The 18,910-nt window shown below is 39.4% G+C and overlaps 1 protein-coding gene across 1 annotated transcript in view; it reads right to left on the bottom strand.

Annotated features, from left to right (window-relative positions):
• Window positions 1-18,270, bottom strand: part of CDK4 (cyclin dependent kinase 4) — a 33,780-nt gene extending 15,510 nt beyond the window's left edge. Inside the window, exons 1-3 of the mRNA XM_072407168.1 lie at window positions 18,113-18,270; window positions 12,190-12,440; window positions 269-404 (exon numbers count right to left, since the gene is read on the bottom strand). Coding sequence (XP_072263269.1) covers window positions 269-404; window positions 12,190-12,407 — 354 coding nt within the window. The 5' untranslated portion in view covers window positions 12,408-12,440; window positions 18,113-18,270. The remainder of the gene's footprint in view (window positions 1-268; window positions 405-12,189; window positions 12,441-18,112) is intronic.
• Between the last annotated feature and the right edge of the window lie 640 nt (window positions 18,271-18,910).

Here is an 18,910-nt window from a genome sequence, read left to right as displayed (position 1 = left end):
AGTTCCACTTTAACTAAATGCTATGGACTGCCCATTAATTCACCCTACTCTCTTTACCAGATGAATCTCTGTAAACAGGTCAATTCTTTTCTATATTATAAGTATAACTAAAAACATAACAGCTAACAAAGATTGTAAGGCTTTTTTATTAGCTAGACCAGTCAGATATTAAGCATTACTAATAGGAGGTCAGCAAAGCCAGCTCACATAATAACAGAATCGTCTGACAGAATAATCTATAAATCTACAACATCTTATGTACAGTTACCTTAATTGTCTCCAAGGGTAATCCAGGTGGAGGAACTTTATCTAGGTATGTTTTCAGGTCCTGATCAACATGCTCAAAAACTAGGGTCACTTTAGTCTCACGATCTGTCCGGGTGGAGGCACAAACATCCATTAGCCTGTGGACAGAGTTAAACATTACAATTAAAATTCTGATCACAACATATTTTTTTTTTTAAACCCTGTAAATTTGAAAATTGGGGAGGATTTTAAAAAACTGAACGAGATGGCTGTCAATGTCAAAAAAACATCCAATTACAAAGCTGAAAACCACCATAGAGGATGGCACTTGCAACACCTGGCTGTGGTTGAGCCGTTTAAAAAAAAAAACCATTTATCTATTTTTGGAGGACACCACCATTTATTTCAGGATCTTGCAATCAATAATGGCGGATAGATATGACTAACAATAGGCTAAATGTAGATGTAGAATACAATGTCAAAAAGTTCAGTTTTACATGCACGTAAAGTATGTCTACATAATATTTGTGAATGTTTTTGTTCACATTCCTTCTTAGCTTCTGGATGAGTGGAGACTGACCCTCAGCACAGGGCTTGATTAATTTTTTATTTTATTTTATATACAGGCGTTTATTAACACACAAATATAAAAGGCTGATCAGTTCTTAATGCACAAATTCCTCTCCCCAATTTTTCTTACCCCACAATGCAGAATGTGCACGTATTAAAATGCAGTTTTACTTTTAAAAGGGTCAGGAATTTAAAGATTTTACAAAGTTTCAGACACTTGCACATATGAAGTGGTGTGTGATCAATCTAAGGAGGACCATAAATGCCCCTCGTCCCCAACTTTCACAGCCCATCAGATGTTTGTGTGAGATCAGGCTGTCTAGAAATAACGACATAAAGCGGCGATACAGTAACAAGCACCTTCCATATCAGAACTCATTAGTTCTTACAGATTTTCCAACTGATTACACAATGGGGTCACTTCTTCCATCATCTCTCTAAGAACAGGCAAGGACATGAACTAGTTCTCTTCGTTGTGGGAGTTCCTCCCACTGCCATTATGTTTCCATACAAAGTTAATGATATAACCACGCACAGACATGGAACCGTAATATGACAATTATCAGCTGGATCGGGCTGATCATATCACGGCAACGGCTCCTCTAAGACTTAGTTTTTTTTTTTGTCACATATAAACCAAATGCGTTTTTGCAAGGACAGCTTTGGTAGAATTCGGACACTAGGCTGTATTGTTCGATTACTGTCAGTAGCTTGTTCTTGCTTAAGATAAAGGGAAGCCGCAGGCTGTTTTCAGAGATAAATCCTCTGTGAGCAGAACATAATTTCTTCTTACGAATCTGCTAAGCACTTATGACGGAACAGGCTTTGCAAATACAAGAGATATGATATACAGGTTGCCAGACCCAGCTCACTATCTACAAATGGCAGAAGATAATAGACTGTCCAATATTAGCAGACTGCAGAATTCAGCATTTTTCCCCCCATTATACTGTGCTTTACTTCCTATCCAAACATTCACATATAATTGAACCGTAAGCTCTTCGGGGCAGGGTCCCCTCCTCCTGTGTCACTGTCAGTATTCCTCTGTCATTTGCAACCCCTATTTAATGTACAGCGCTGCATAATATAAATCCCGTTTATTAATAATAATATAATGTAAGCCAAGAACATCTAATTGATCATTTCAATGCAGAAAAGTTTTCTACTGAACCTAGCAGTAAAGGAAAAAGAAAGCATCTTAGGGGGATGGAAAGGTCTCTCCTAGCATAAAATTCTGTGGTTGCTTCTGTTCTCAGTATTCATTCATTATTATTATTATTATTAAACAGGATTTATATAGCACCAACATATTACGCAGCGCTGTACATTAAATAGGGATTGCAAATGACAGACTAATACAGACAGTGATACAGGAGGAGAGGACCCTGCCCCAAAGAGCTTACAATCTAGTATTCATTGATGGGTAGCAGAATAAAAGACCATACTATGATGGTGACAAGGACAGAATTAATCAGGCTTATAAAATACTTGTAAATGTCACTGGTCACAAATCTTCAACACAAAATAATACAGAATACAAATAATCCTATCACAAGATTGCCTTTGTATACCACACTTTAATGCTTCCTCTGATACAGGATACATCCCTAAAATAAGAATAAAAGCTCAGAGTAGCTATTAAAGACAACAGCAGCCCCTAGGAAGGACCTTTACTGGCAGACAAGTTCCCTTTAAAATGACAGATCTAAAGCAAAACTTAACTTCAACTTTTAAAAATTTTAATCAACCCCCACAGAGCCATGTCATTCTGTCAAAACCAATCAACATAGCCAAGGATCACATCCAGGAGGGGAAAAGGGAAGATGGTAGAACGGAACAGGCAAGTATAGCGGGCAGGGCCGGGATGGTATAACTGCACGAGAGTTCATTTAGTCCTGGGTACCTACAGGGGAAGCCATGATGTGTAAGGTATTCTGACAACCTACTCTTTGAATTTTGACAGATGAGACCGTGATCAAAGAGGTGAAGCAGGTGCAAATGGCAAAATCTAGCTACTTTTTTTTTTTCACATTTTTTTCCCCACATATGAAGTTACCAGCTTTCAAGTTTCCCGGCAAAATCAACAGGTTATGTCCCACCTATCAACCAGGATTAAAAAGATAAATATATTTTAAAAGATGCACACGCAACATTGTCCACTTCTTAAAGATGCTGTTTTACAGTACAGAAACACATGCAAACAAGAATGCCAGACTGATTGCAGTGTCCTAAGGCTCAGTTTAAAACAACCTAGAAATGAAAATATATAGCGCAGGGTTAGTCGCAGGATTTTTTTTTTTTTTTTTTTGGGGTGGGAAGAAGCTGTATCCGGGTGGAATCCATGGTATTGTGACCCAACTCTTTAATAACAATCCAGAAACAGCCTGCTGGTTACTGAAAAGTATCGGGTGGTGCTACAAGGAGCTGGGGATAACACTGCAGGGTAATATGGAGCTGAGCATTTCTTACTGCTTTTTGCATTCCAGGTTCCACTTAAATACATGGCAAGCACCTGAGATATGGACAATGAGGAATCAATCAGCCATCTCCCCAGAAAAGCCTAGGATCAAATAGTCTTTAAAAAGGGTACTTGGCTGGTACATATAGTGCAGCACCCAGCCTAACCTTTCACCTGAAATATTGCAGCAGATTACTGTTCCAACCAGCCAGCGTCCCTTAATGAGGATTCTAAAACAAAGAGGAGTAGAACAAAGCCTATAATTTCCCATGGCCTGCAAACACTGGCAGTTCCCCAATTCTATTCTCCTCTTACAGAAAGGTCGAGACACTGCACTCGGAACAGACTGCCTTCATGCTTGGATGCCAATTGTGTCCTTACTGAGTTATGGTTAGTAACAGACTGCATTTACACACTATAGTGAACCCAGTCATTACCATGTGAATCTCAAGTGAATTATAGAGAAGAATTGCACAGCGTCCCATGCCTGGGTGACAGAAATGGACAGAGGAGCAGTGAAAACTGCCACATTCACTATTTCTATTAAGAAAATATGCAATGGTTACTTTATCAATCTGTATGGGTAAGTAGAACTCCGAAATGAAAAAAAAATGGTATATATTCTAGTATATGGAAGGAAAATGCTCTCTCTGGGAGACAGACTGGAAATTTACCATCTTCAAAAGCTCCAGTGACTGAGGAACCTTCAGTATCCATTAGTTGTGCCTGGGATCCCCTGCTGCACTCTGTGGTTCCTCTACAGAGGACACAGAAGGTAGGGCCGGTAGGTGAAACCACAAGGGATAGTGTGTGTTATGGGGGGCAGGTGTCCAAAACATCCATTAGAGTTAGGCGTATTATCTTTACAAGATATACGTCTTTGCCGGTGCAGAGAGAAAAAGGGTCAAACATTTTCTCTGCAAGAAATTTTTATTCCAATTTTTTTCTGAGTATTAGCTACCCTTTTAAACAAAGGATTTCTAGCTTAAAACATGATGCCAACAAGAAAAGGAATTTTGCAAGTATTTTAACAAAAAAATAAATAAAAATCAGTGACAAAGATTTAGATTGGCTTTTTATAGAGGTACATGCTGTAAACAATATGTCAAAGTGATCCTGCACTGATTTTCTATTCTGTTTGCTCTGTCAGATGTTGCTGCCCTAGTTCCTGCTGGAGGGATCCTCAGTTACTTCCTGTGCTTTTTGTCTGTTTTGTTTGTGGATTTATTGGTAAATATTGACTGAAGCCACACAAGTTGCAAAGCATGTGTAATGTATTGATTACACCCAAATAAAATTATCACTTTCTATCAAATTAAACAGAAGAGCAGAATATCAATCACAAATGGTCAGGTTTCAGAAAAACCTAATCGATCACAGTTTAGAGAATTTATCGGGCCAGTCAATTGAGAACAGAACTGGCAGCACCAGTTCTCCTAGGTACCATCAACAGAAGAACAGGGGATAATGCTAAATCTCCTAAACAGGAACCTATCCAGTGATAAATACTCAACACAGATTGTAACTTCTACCCACTATACTGAACACAAAATAGTTTTGTGTTTCAGTAGTGTAGGTGCACTTTTCCAGTGTGTCCTCCCCACCTCAACACATCCAGACTGAACAGATCAGGTCCCATTATGCCAAGGCAGTTTTCATGGCTGCAGTCCTGTATGGGGATAGGCACAGTGTGTGAGGATGTCAGGCAATGGGAATGCAAAGCAATATGCTAATAGTATACACTATGCAGATTTCTCTCTATAGTCAAATTCATAGTAATCCTTGCAAACACCTAAAGTATTTAAAGCAGGCTTCACTATTAGATCAGCATTGCAATTATTTTTACCATTAATTTCAATTGAAAGATTGATCTGAATAACAACAGGTTTGATCAATTTGACAGGTGCTATAATTCATATGGAGGAAAAAAAAACTTTTTGGAAGCTAATCTACCTGAGGCCAGTTATTTTCTGAATATTAGGCCTTAAAGTATGCAACAGGGTGGAGAACAAAAATAGAGGTCAGCAAATTCCAAACGTATTGCTATTCTATGACATGAAATTCTGGGACCACATTCCAGCCAGGTACAATATGCATGTTATATACAATAATGTACAATATGTGATTTCTGTCCTGTAGATGCACAAGCATTTTGCAATCTGTAATGGCACAAAGGAGTACAAATATGTCAAGTATTCTAAGCGGACATCACGTTTTACATTGCTGCAGGCAGGCTGCCATGCAGCTGTAAGAGGGATTGGCCTGAATCTGCAGCAAAAGCACAACAGTTCTGTCATAGGCCTTCATAAACAGGAAAACGCATTAACAGCACTGGGGTCAAGGTAGGTCATAAAGCCATATCAGTGCTATTTCACTGACATGGCACCAAATAGCATGGTGTTTTCTTTTATATTAAAGTAGATATGAAAGCATTTACCAAAATCTCATAAGATTTACCATGAATGTAATTTCAGTAAATCTGCAATTTACACTAAAACATTACCTGGAATTACTTCTATAAATGTCTTGGTTCAGGTACTTCCTATAATGGGGTAACAATGCTTTCCAATTTGTCTCCTGTGTTCTCACCCAGTCACATAGTTCACCTGCTGGAGGGGCTGTGCAGACACACATTATGTACACATGACTTATATGGGCAGCACGTGGCTCAGAGGTAGCAATCTAGCCTTTACAGCGCTAGGTCCCAGGTTCGAATCTTGTTCTCTCCGTGTCTGCGTGGGTTTCCTCCCACATCCCAAAAACATGCAGAAAGGTTAATCGGCTTCCCCTTAAAATTGACGTTAGACTACATTAATGACATGACTATGGTAGGGTCATTAGATTGTGAGCTCCTTTGAGGGACAGTTAGTGGCACAACTATCAACTCTGTACAGCGCTGTGTAATATGATGGCGCTATATCAATACTGTGTAAAATAATAATAATAATATTAATGACTTGCAATGATCAGCAGCTGGAGCAAAGACATGCAAACCGAAACCGGTGGGAAGGAAAAAAAAAAGTTCAGCAACACTCGGATTCGAGGTTTTATGGTATAGCATTAGCAACCAATTGCCATTTGGTAGGGGTTTAGATGTAATTTAAGTAGAGATTATGTTGTCTGGTTATGCATACATGCATAACCATCAATCTTCTAAAGGCTGTTGATGCTCCAGATTCATTCTTGACATTGATCCAACAAAACTGTCAGAATAAAATATGTACAGGTTACGTTCATATAGTCAGCCTGTCACAACCTCTAAAGATATTTCTTAGCATCTATTGAGGCAAAAAAAAAAAAAAAAAAAAAAAAACATACCTTACATGACCTGCTGCTTTAAACAAAAATCTTTGTTAGATAACCATGAGATACATTTATTTATTAATTTGTTTTCTTTGATCTGCTGAAATTTAAAATGATTGAGATGAAAAAAAATAACATTGATTTTTTTTTGCATTACGACGACACTTTAGGGGTTGGATTTATTACTCATAATTGCATGTAAACACACCATTCTTGAAAGTACAGGAAAAACAAACAAGTGTAAGGATCTGAGTGACTGACAAATGCCAAAAAGTACCAACTCTAAAATGACAGAATTTCTGGGGTGCTCGCAGAACAAATGGATTTTTACCTACCAATAATAGTATGAGGAAGGAGAATGCTGAACCGGCGACCCAGTACATAAGTACCTGAGGAAGAGATGGCCGTAAGATGCCCTGTGGGAAAAAGGTAGGACAGCAAAGGCAGTGTGATGTTTTAGACCAGTTTTTCTCAACCAGGGTTCTTCCAGAGGTTGTTAGGGGTTCAAAGAGCAATTTGTGCATCTCAGGTCAGTTTGACTGACACCAACGATCTATTTGGTTATCTGTAGGAGTGACATTTTACCCACTGGCCAGCAATGTAAGAGGAATTCTTCTCCCTGACCATCACACTAATGTACTGCGATATGTGAATATAGTAATTATAGCCAGAGTTTCCTGCAGACCTGAAAGTTAATTTAAGCTTTCCCTCATGGTAAAGAGGTTGAGAAACATTGTTCTAGACAATTTGCTATTTGAAAACTTTGGATCTGGCTTGTATGTCACTTTAAATGCGCCACCTTCCTGGATTGTTGCTGTCCAAGTTCATGGCAACTCTATTCCCTCTTTCAACAAGATAATGCACCTTGCTACACTGCAAAAACTGTTCACGAATGAGGAGTTCAAGGTCTTTAATTCCCAAAAAGGCAAACAGATTAAACATTTGTGAGATGCACAGGAAAAATCCATGTTGGCGCCAACTTGAATCTTACAAGACCTAAAGGATCTGCTGCCACCATCTTGTGCCAGAGATCACAAGACACCTTCAGGGGTCTTGCAGAATTTATGTTACAACTTAAAAAAAAACAATGTTTTGGAAGCAGGGACCTACACAATTTTCTTTCCAAGATCTAGACATAGGTCATATACATGTGACTAAGGAGAAATATTTCAACTGGCATAGAGTTATTTTTTAAAATATACGCTGTGTACAAGGAAAAATTATGTTTTATTCTGACATTTTCACACTTAAAACAGTCCAGAGATTTGATGCTAGACACTTGCATAAATAAATAAACTAACAAAAGCTATGACTTAAAAAGCTACAACCCTGCAGTTTAGCGAGGTGAAATCCAGGTTACAAGACACATTGATGAAAGATAGACAACAATATTGCTCGACAGAATCAAGAAATTTAAGACTGTGGCAGTCCTGGGATTGCCTTGCCTTGGAGCTTCTGACCTTGTTCTAACTCAGATTTAGAATTCTGTAATGCAACAACATCCTGGTATGTTTATCACCACTGCTGGGCTTGCCAACTCATTCTGTATTCATTAGTGGAATTGGTGACAAATAACGACAAACATGGATTTTCGTCAAAAGAAATGACCACCCTAGCAGATCTGTTGTCCGATGATCTCGACAGGTGACACACGAAATTAAAAAATGAAAATTTAACCTCACTTTACCTTGCTGAGAAGAGTTGAGGGCCTACTGGGATGGTGCTGAGAAGGGAGGACGAGGAGATGTTATGTAATTCACAGAGAGTTATAGCGCGGGTTGTTCACTGAATGGTAGCAACTGGCGTACTGATGCTCGTGGCCAGTCGTGGCTTTGTCTCGAGAGAGGTAAATAAGGGTAGTGCACAGTTTTAGGACTCATTTTGACCCATACAAGTTCTAGCACAAAGGTTATATACCAAGCAAAATTTTTCGTGTGCAAACAGGACTTCTACCAAGTTGGACTTATTCCAAAGCAGACTTATACCGACGTACCACTGTATTTGTAATTACATCAGGAACTCACCAAAAGTAAGCAATGAGTCACAACACTTACTGTCCTAAATTTCATAATAAAGGGGTAACATTTCACAAAAAGGCATCTAATTTCTAACTATTTGTTATTCCAACAGACCTGCAATCTAGCATTGGTCTGGGATGGAGAAGAATCCCGATCCATACATCACACCATTGTAGTGTGTGACCACTACGGGACATCAATCTGTAACTTGCAATTCTTTATAAGGCTGGATACATCATGACAAGAAGATTAGAGGAGGGGAGTTCATGACTGTTTAAGGAAGGGCCTCATACAACCTAAAACAAGGGGAGGCTTCTTGGGAAAACCAATGAAATAAAGTCAGCACACTGCGTAGGGAGCATATAGAAAGCTTCTAATCATAGATTAGCAATGTGAAAAGACTGTCATTTGGTGGAAACTGTAAAGTTAAAATGGGCTTTAACATTGAAAAACAACCTGCCTCTCTTTTTGTTGTACAGAGGATTACAAAGACTGATAACAGGGATATCCAAATTCAGGTTGGCCATCTAGCTTAGGCTTACACAATGTTAATAAAATCGCTGTTATAAAATTGCACAAGACAGCGATCAAACAAATGGTTATAACAAGCCCATGCTGTAAAAAATTAGCTTGTATGAAACCTTCCTAACCCTTATAACAAAAAGCCACTTTGTGCAGAAAATATTTTTAGACACACAAGAAATACAAGAACATTTTAAAGCCAGTTCCCAGCTTTGTGTACTGTCTTAACTGCCAGTCAAGTGACAGTTAATCATCGCACTGTAAAGTGAATCTCTGGCATTCAGAACCACAACTGTGAATCTTTGAAAAAACAGAAACATACTTTTTGTCAGCCAGTTATAGCTTTGGAGCTCCACTGTGACCCTTATTTTTTTAAAAACCATAAGAAGTCTTCATGGAAACTTTTTAGCTAATGTGAAAAACTGCCCTTTACACAGCTGCATGAGTCAGTATGTAAAACTCTGCGGCTTATCTGAGGCCATTTTGCAGAGTCAGTAACCTTCAACCAGAATAGACCACAAGACTATACAAGTGTGTGAATATCATCTGCTCTGCATTAACAGCACACATTTGTGCAAGGGGAACTCACCAGAATTCTGCATGTTTTTATAAATAAATGGAAATAACTAGGCTTGAAATGCAGCTTATGTCCAAGTCTAGCAACATATTTGAGTAATGAGTACTTGCTTTATACCTGAAATAGAAATATTATTGCTTAACACACACTATGGGTGCTATTAAAATCTATTAAAATGTAACTTGACCCGAAAATGTTCTATGATAAAAAGAATGCTAATGCTGCCACCACATTAAAGGCCTGGTAAACTAGGAGATGTTATATTTTTAACGGGTTGAAGTATAATTTAAGGTGTAAATATTCCAACATGTCTTAGTTTTGCAAGTATTAAAAATTGCAAACAGATTGATTTATGTGCCAACAGTTGGCAAGCTCAAGACAACAGCACCGGCCTTTCAATAAACCAATTATCTGCAACATATCAGCAGATATCATACAAAAAGGTGATTGCCACACGTTTTTCTCTGGTCTACCACTGAGCGTCTGATTTGGATTACAGGCAGCCAGCATGTATGGAGACGGTGATACACTCTGCAACAGAACCATGCACTTTATATTAAATGTTTAGTTGTAAAAGCAATATTAAGACTTTGGTGACCAGGCATACCTTTGTGCATTAATGAATCCATAATATAAAAATGCTTCCTATGTACCATATTTATTTATAAGAGCTGCCATTGCACCACAAAACAGACACAGATGTGCATCATTTCCAAAGCTGCGCATCACAACCTACATATTATAGGGTAAATCAGGATTGGGTATGACGGGGCTCATAAAGTTGTTCTGTACTCAAATGTGAATGCTTTAATATCAAGCAGGGAAGAACTAAGAATGCTAATTGTGCCAAGGCAAAAAAAAAAAAAAAAAAAAATCTCTTTTAAATTTAAATTCTTTCTAAAAAATAGATTTAAAAAGTTTGTGCATTCTGTGCATTGAACTTTATATCCGCAGGGTTAGGCTATGTACACACATGCAATAATTATTGTTGGAAAGGAAATCCTTTCCAGCGACAAACAGTTCATGAACGAGTGTTGTACATATCGCACCATTCTGCTCTATAGAAAGTGGAGGGGGGAGAACAGCGGAGCGGCACCCCGCTGCGCTCTCCCCTTTACTTGCATTATAATCATTCGTCATCCATTGTTCGTGGATCCACCAGGACAGTTGCTCATACGATGGGCGACGAACTATGTACGCATGCAAGATTCTCGTCCGATAAACAACCCTGAGCCGATTATCGGACAAGAACCATTGCACGTGTGTACCTAGCCTTAGATCAACAGCAAAATGCATCCTGCTTGTCCCCTAAGATCCGGTGAGGTCATTACTATGCTGAAAAGGAACTTGCACCCAAGGATCTGCGGTGCCTGCATCTTCCTACTCCTGCCCAATTTGGTGTAATCTAGGTCTTTTCCACCTCAGCTGTTTCATCTCTAATGTTCTCCCAGCAGCCATCTAATAACCAGTCATAAGTGGGGTAGTTCTGACATGAGGAAGCAAAGCTCCTAAAATGGCAACCTCCACAATGATAAACAGTGCAGATTAGGTCAATTCAATCATTGAGAATGAAAAAAGCTGCTGGGAGACTGCATACAACACTTTGTGACTTTAGGGCTGAAAGTATTTTGAGCTGCAGCTCAATGAAGAAATGGGCCCTGACCCTCTGCTAATTCCCCAGTGTATTGATATCTTTAACAACATAATGTTTAAACATATATTAAATTGCTGATGTGATGTAAAACATACACACACTGCTTGTGCAATGACCTATTCACTCAAGAGAAATTGTGTTTGCAGAGTATTCTAAAACATCTTAGTAAGCAGAACACAATTTACAGTCTTGTAATATGATCTTGGCCTATTGCTTCTGCTACTTTCACCTGCATGGTAAAAACAACACAGTCACTTAGCCAGGTTGACAAGTTTTACAAGAACAAAAGGGAACAGAATGAAGAATACAAAAAAAAGTTAAAACATTACACTGCACTTATTTCAACATTCCTTCTGCCAGAAAAAATTTAGGTTAAGAGGAGCTCCACTCAAAAGTATTTCAGATGTATGTAGATTTGGCTGTCTGTGGCTGGAATCTCCAGTAAATAAGTTTATACATTTTATAGAAAAACATTAGGGTACTAGCACACAATATGTTGTAAGGAGAGCGATCAAGCAGGTAAAAATGCCTTTCTGCAAAAAAGGCCCGCCTGATTTTTTTTAAAATGGAACTTTAGTTCCGCTTGAAGTTAAGAAATATAAGAAGATAAGATTCCAATTAAACATGCTAGCATGCCATCAGTCTTGTTAAAAGCTGATCTTTAAATAGGGTTTAGATTTTATGCCGTTTTTACCTAACATAAAACTAAGGAAGATTAATCATTACAGCTCACATGGAATGCCACTAGATGCGCACACCCTTATGCAAACAGTGTTACTCACTAGAGGATGCAGAGAACCAAGCTACCCTCCATAGGAAAGAATTCACTGCATTTACTTACTTTACAATGTTTGGATGGTCAAAGTGCTCAAGGCGTTTTAGCAATGCTACCTCTCTGACAGTAGAGAGGGGAAGTCCATTCTCATTAGTTTGCACTCGCACATTTTTAAGGGCCACAAACTTTCCACTCTGTAAATCTCTTGCCTTGTACACCGTGCCATAAGCGCCAACACCAATTTCAGCTACAGGTTCATACTGTCCACGTATCTCCTTAGCCATATTCTTGGCCACCGACCGACTTCGTTTTTCTCCCTGTGAATAAAAGAAAAATTGCAGTTATCACTAAAATAAGACTAAAAAACATCACTATGCCAAAGCATCTTCATATTAGAATTATATCTTTAATATATTATAATATGCAGTGTACTGTCAAAAATGCAGTTCTGCTTTCTGGACCACTATGGGACACTGAGGAGCGGTGCATGAAATATTGGCTGCAGCAAGTCTACAGTACTCACCCGAGACAGGTGAATATGAGTTCTACCACACATTATTTCAAATCACCCTCATTCCCCTTTACTTTTACTGTTAAAAAGAAACTAAACTCAAAATCCCCCAAAACACAAAATATACACTTACCTTCAAATCCTGATCCATCCGGGTCCTGCGGCGCCTCGGCATCCATCTTTGGGCCGGCGCTCTGGGCAGCGCCATCTTTGCCTCTTCTTCCGGGTTCTTCTTCCTACGTCAACCGACACAGGCCCGAGTTCGGGTGATGTAGGTTGACAAAAAACTTGCCGATCTTACTGCGAATGCGTGAGATCTGCAATTTTTTTCCCCTTTTCACGAAAAGGATCCGAAAAGCACCCAAGAGCCTCCCGGGAGCACAATTTATTTTTTTTAATTTAGTAAGAATTTTTACTTTACATTCCAGGGTTGTCTACTCTTTTATGTAAAGTGACAATTTTGAGTTTAGGTACGCTTTAAGTTCTCACAGATAGAAAATTTACTTTACTGATTCGTAAAGAAAGCAACAAAGAAAAATGAAGTGGATGTGCTTTGCAACCAGATACCCAGTTCAGTCTTTGCAGAATTAACTTGATCTTTGCTGGCTCCTGTATCAACACCTTGATATGTCATATCTCCAGTTTTAAAATATTATATTCAGTGTTGTTAGGAATCCTGCTTTAGCATCTCTACTGATCTAATACTAAGGCAGCTGCTCTGAATCCTACCCAGGCAACCATCCTACTCCCATTGCACAAGTTCAAGAAATATCGACTACTAAGCAAGAAATTGGTTATATTTTGACATACCAAACTTCACCAATAAAATAAACTTATGTAATTTAAGCTGTGCTAGCTTCTAGCAACATGTAAAGTGTTCATTAAATACAGTAGGTTTACATATATGACAAAACTATCTAGGCAACTTAGGTCCCAGGTGAAAGGTAGGGAGTAGAACTTTGGGGCTTGGGGGCACAGATCAGTAAAGGCTAAAATATATTTGCACACAGTTCAGCCAAATCTTATGAGTAACAAAGTGATAGAACTTTCAAACACTATCAACAAAATACATTTTGTTTCATCTGGATCAGCGGTCAACAACCAGTGGTCCGTGGACCACGAGAAAATTTTGGCAGTCCACAAAATAATTTGGACATCATATGCAGTTTTTATGTTTTATTAATAATAAAACAAATAATATTCTAATAAATTCTGAATGACAATTGTTGCCTTTATATTGCACTAAATTGACCAGCTGCAGAGACAAAAATACAAGGGAGGCGCAGCGTGACGTCAGTGTAGTATTAAGTTGTATGAGGCAACGCCGAGCTGTACGCTTCAGTATTGTTTCCACCGATACAACAGTCACCCCGCTCCGTGAATACCGATTCTCATCTGATTTTTTTATTTTATTTGTTTATTTATCAGATGCTCTTTTAGGTAAGTATGACATTACCTGTGTATTTTCTTTCCCTATTATATTTAATGGCATCAAATAGTTTGACTTTGATAACTATCATTTCTTGTTTGGTCCTAGATTCGAATGAAACCCATAATGAGTGAGAAAAAGCAAACAAATATTTTGCATTTCTTTAGTAATACCAAAGATAAAGCAACTAATGATAATAGTACCAATAGTAATACTTATCCATGAACTGATCAATGAATCAGAGCTTCCACAGTCCTTGTCAAGCACCATTAGGAAGATCATTATTTTACAAATGTATTTATCTTTATAAAAAAAATGTTCATATTAACCCCCCTAGCGTTCTAATTCTGTCTGTATTTCCATGCAAAAAGCGTTACATTTTTTTTGAATGGAAATTTATTTTACATTGTAGGCCTATAATTCTTAGGTATAACTCACTAAAATATGTCTAATATTTGATAAATTTAAGAACAAAAAAAAAAAATTGTTAAAAAAAAATAGTTAAACATGTAATATAACTGTACAGTAGCTTGTATAATATATTTATATACATATTATATAAATATTTCTTTGTATTAGACTCAATACAGCTATTTTGTATTATTTCCAATACAAAATATTTTGAATTTCCCACCGCACCAAAGTCACCGGGAAACCTCGGAGATCGTCTCTGCAGTCGCCGGCTGAAGATCAGAGGGAAAAGACTTGTCCGGAGGAAGACAGCGGTATAAGGTAAGTGGGTTTTCTTTTAATGTTTTAAGCGACCCAGAGTGTGATTCGGGATTACCGCTAGGGGGGTTAATGGTCTGCGGGATTAAAATTATGGATTTAGAGGTCCATGAGGACCGAAAGGTTGGAGATCGCTGATCTAGATTAAGGCTACGTACACACTCTAGATTTTTGTCGTTGGAAATTATCTTTTAAGATCATTTCCAATGACAAAAGACTGAAAAAGATGAATGAACAAGCACTGTACATACAGCGCTGTTCTGCTCAATGGAGAGGGGAGGGGAGAGAACGAGTGATGAGCATTCCACTGCGTTCTCCTCACTTCACTTGTATTGAGGTCATTCATCTTCCGTCATTCATGGATCCTCCAGGACGGATCCATGAACGTCGTCAGACAGCCTCTGTACACTTCAGATTCTTGTCCAAGATGAGCCCTGCGACCCTATCAGCAATGAATAATCTGATGTGTGTACATAGCCTTAAACGTCCATCCATTCATCAGCTTTACACCATCTAAGATAACAAAACTTTGCTATAGCTTCTTGAAATCTACAATATTCTTGAACTGGTTTTGAATTTGAAATAGAAAAAAAGGCCTTCAAGGTTTCCTTTTAGGTACCTAGCCTAATTAGCATGATAGACCTTATTAAAAAACAAAAAGTATACTTCAGTAACCTATAATTATTTTTTTAGAGCGAGTTAACACAGGCTCTCAACAGGTGCTGCCAACAAATGATCATTAAATGGATTTTAACAGATCTGACCCCAGGCTAAGACATTGCTACTAAAATGTAACTACTTGGTGAATCTGTCCTTAACTCTGTTCAAAGAATTGATCCAGCTGCTATCAGAGGTCCTAGATAGAAGAATGACCAGATAGATGCCTTCATTCTGATCCTCAGATCACACAGATGATCTCCCATGCGTATGTGATGGGAAGAATGAATCTTCATTCACATTTCGATTGAGCCATGTGGTTAAATAGCTTCCCCCATAAATTGACCTTAGACTGCATTACAGACATATGACTATGGTAGGGACATTAAAATGTAAGCCCCTTTGAGGGACACCTAATGACGTGACTATGGGCTTTGTACAGCGTTGCGTAATACATTGGCACTATATATATATATATATATATATATATATATATATATATATGGTGTAAAAATAATAATACCAACAAGGAGTTCTAGAAGTGATGAGAGCACTGATCTCATTATCACGGAGTGTCTAGGATTACATGAAAAGACAGAAGGTGTTGAGGCATCGGGCAGCCATCAACACCAGGTCTGTGGTTGGTTAGTCAAGATATTTGGAACAACCTACCCGCTGAGTTCCTTTAAAAACTGTGTGCAAGTGTACCTAGAAGAATTGATGACGTTTTGAAAGCAAAGGGAACTGACACCAAATATTGATTTGTTCATTCACTTTGCATTGGTAATTGATAAAAAAGAAACTAATAACACTTGTATGTGTGAAATCATTCTTAATTTACAGCATTTTTTCACACCCGCCTTAACTTTTACACAGTACTTATCACATCCTGTTTCAGAATATTTTTATATCACCATACGGCCCACTCTTGTGCAGTTTCTATATGTATTCCTGAACACCATTCCTGGCCTATTCCATGTACACCATGCTGGGACTTATAGCCTGCTGGGTTCCAGTCTTCCCTCCTGTATGAATCTCACACACGTGCAATGGTTTGCTGTCTATGCCTCATTTTCAGTGCTGCCAATGTACTATGGAACAGGTACTTCAAAGAAGAAACAAATTCCATCCCAACAAAAGAAAAAAAACCATTGCAAGGATTCATGTTGAGGACACCATTGTGTCTCATGCAGCACACAACAAAAGGCTGTGCTTGCCCTGCTAAAGTCAGCATTAAACTAAAGTGCAGCCTGCTTGTCTATACAAGCCCTATCAGTGCCCATTGCAGGTGCCCCATTTACATCTTTATCTGAATGGGCTTCCAAACACACCAGTACACCAAAAAAAGGCACATGTACTACTTAAAGTGTACTTAAACTTAGAATTTTCATTTAGGATAGACAATCCTTTTATGTAGGGTAAAAATTATTATTTTTTTTTACTGCAACACCCTTTAAAAAATAAATTAATTCTTGATTGGCTAGGCGATTGAGAATGAATGGTAGCGCAGAGTCTCCCTGGATACCTACGTCACCCATCCCGGGAGGCTCTTGGATGCTCTTTCAGCTCAGGCATAAGGAGCCCTTTCGTCAAAAGTGGAAAAAAAAACTACCAATCTCACGCATGCGCAGTGAGATCAAGTTTTTTCCCCAAACTACGTCACCCAATCTCGCACCCGCGATCTACGGTCCAAAGTCAGGTAACGGGACAACGCAGGACCCGATGGAAGAATTTTTTGACACATTTAATCATTCCTTTAGCATTCCCCATACCAGTCTTATGCTACTCTTGCTAATGCATTTCACCCCATTGGGGGCAAAGGTATTGAAGCCTCTATGACTAAGCCCAAGATGGGGTGAAATGTGTCAGAAAGATTGGTCTGCATCTGGTGGTGAGCTCTGTGTCCACCAACAGCCCAATAAAGTTTGTTTAAAAGTAAAGAAAAGTTTGCAGCTTTTATTAGAGGGGTGATCTCTGGGGAGAGGACACACGAACCCTGCACCTGCAACAAGATTTGAACAACCAGCAGCCACATTTACAACTCGTGCAGCAGTATAAATCCGGTGTGACACACTTGTTTGTATTGATAAGACCCCTGCAGTATAGTAAAGGTTGAGGAGAGCCAGCAATAACAAAGTGTGCAATGTTTTGTGCCTTCTGTCAGCTGTCTTTAAACCCCCATTGCAGGTCACACTATTGTGAAGGGTCCCCTAATGAACACACAATTTCCCACACGTGGCTGCCTGGGGAAAGTTTCTTTTGTGCACAGCACAAGGGCCCTTATCATGAATGGCCACACCAGCCACCATTAATTTTCATGGGATCCCCCACAGCTCACTCCTCTTCCTGACAAGTTTTCTTTCTCATGAGGTGAAAGTTTGCAATTTCCAGGAAATCCTCCCTGGCATGGTGAGATTTCCAGGACTGGCAGCTCACACAACTTCCCATCTGGTACTCTGCACAGACAAACTAGTAACCCTTGGCAACCTGGCTGCGTCACGTGCTCGCCCACCTGATCTCTTCATATAAGGTACACGGGGCGGGGGGGGGGCACATGACCCCCCTCTCAGTCATACACATCATTTAATTATAGAAAGCCCGAGCCGTTGCGTCACACGTGTCCATGACACGGTGTATCCGCTGCTATTGATATAATGGCTTACCTATGTGGTGGTTAGCAGCACACAGTCATGTCGGTGCGGAGCCCAGGCGAGCGGTCCTTTATCTGTGCACAGCTCACATGCTCACTATTCAACACATCCAGACACATAGGACAATCACTTCCTGCCATGACTCACTCCCCCTGCTGGGCTGGGGCTCGCTCCCCCTGACGGGCGGGGAGTTGCGAGCTCAACTGGGCGGGGTTTAGTCATCATTGCCCCGCCTACTAACCACGTGGCCTGGTCCCTCAAACAACTTTATGGCTTTTCCCTTAACAACGGCTATGTTTACGCAAGCTCCTCACTGAGCTCTGATTGGACCGGACGTGTCATAAGGCTCACATGAAGCTGTTTTATAGGATGAGGAATGACTAGTATATTACTCGTATACTTCCACCAACACACAGTATTATTCACAATGCCCAGTATTATAGGCACATCAATACACTTCCAGCTGTGTGATGTCTCGGGGGCGGGGCTACATTTACATACGCCCCTCCTAGGTTTAAACTTGTCACGTGACACAAAGCTGAGGTGGATGTGTATCTGTAGGCAAAACTTTTTTATTTTGTATAAGGCAGGGATGGGGTATGACCGGGGGTGTAGTTGTACGTAAAGAAAAGGGGGCAGGGTACTATCCACGGCGACTATGCATGCGCATAATTGTTACGTAAATGCCTCATTACCGAAAAGTGAGGGCACGGCCTGCCCAGCCCACTACACGCCTGGTTATAACCTCACTATCTGTACATTTATTAGATTGTGGTCCCACTATAGGAAGGGGAGAAAACAGGCTTACAT

The sequence above is a fragment of the Pyxicephalus adspersus genome, chromosome 1, assembly GCF_032062135.1.
Source record: "Pyxicephalus adspersus chromosome 1, UCB_Pads_2.0, whole genome shotgun sequence".
In the NCBI taxonomy this organism is placed as follows: Eukaryota; Metazoa; Chordata; class Amphibia; order Anura; family Pyxicephalidae; genus Pyxicephalus; species Pyxicephalus adspersus.
Note: the sequence above shows the minus strand (reverse complement) of the source record. Positions and strands in the feature narration are given on the sequence as shown.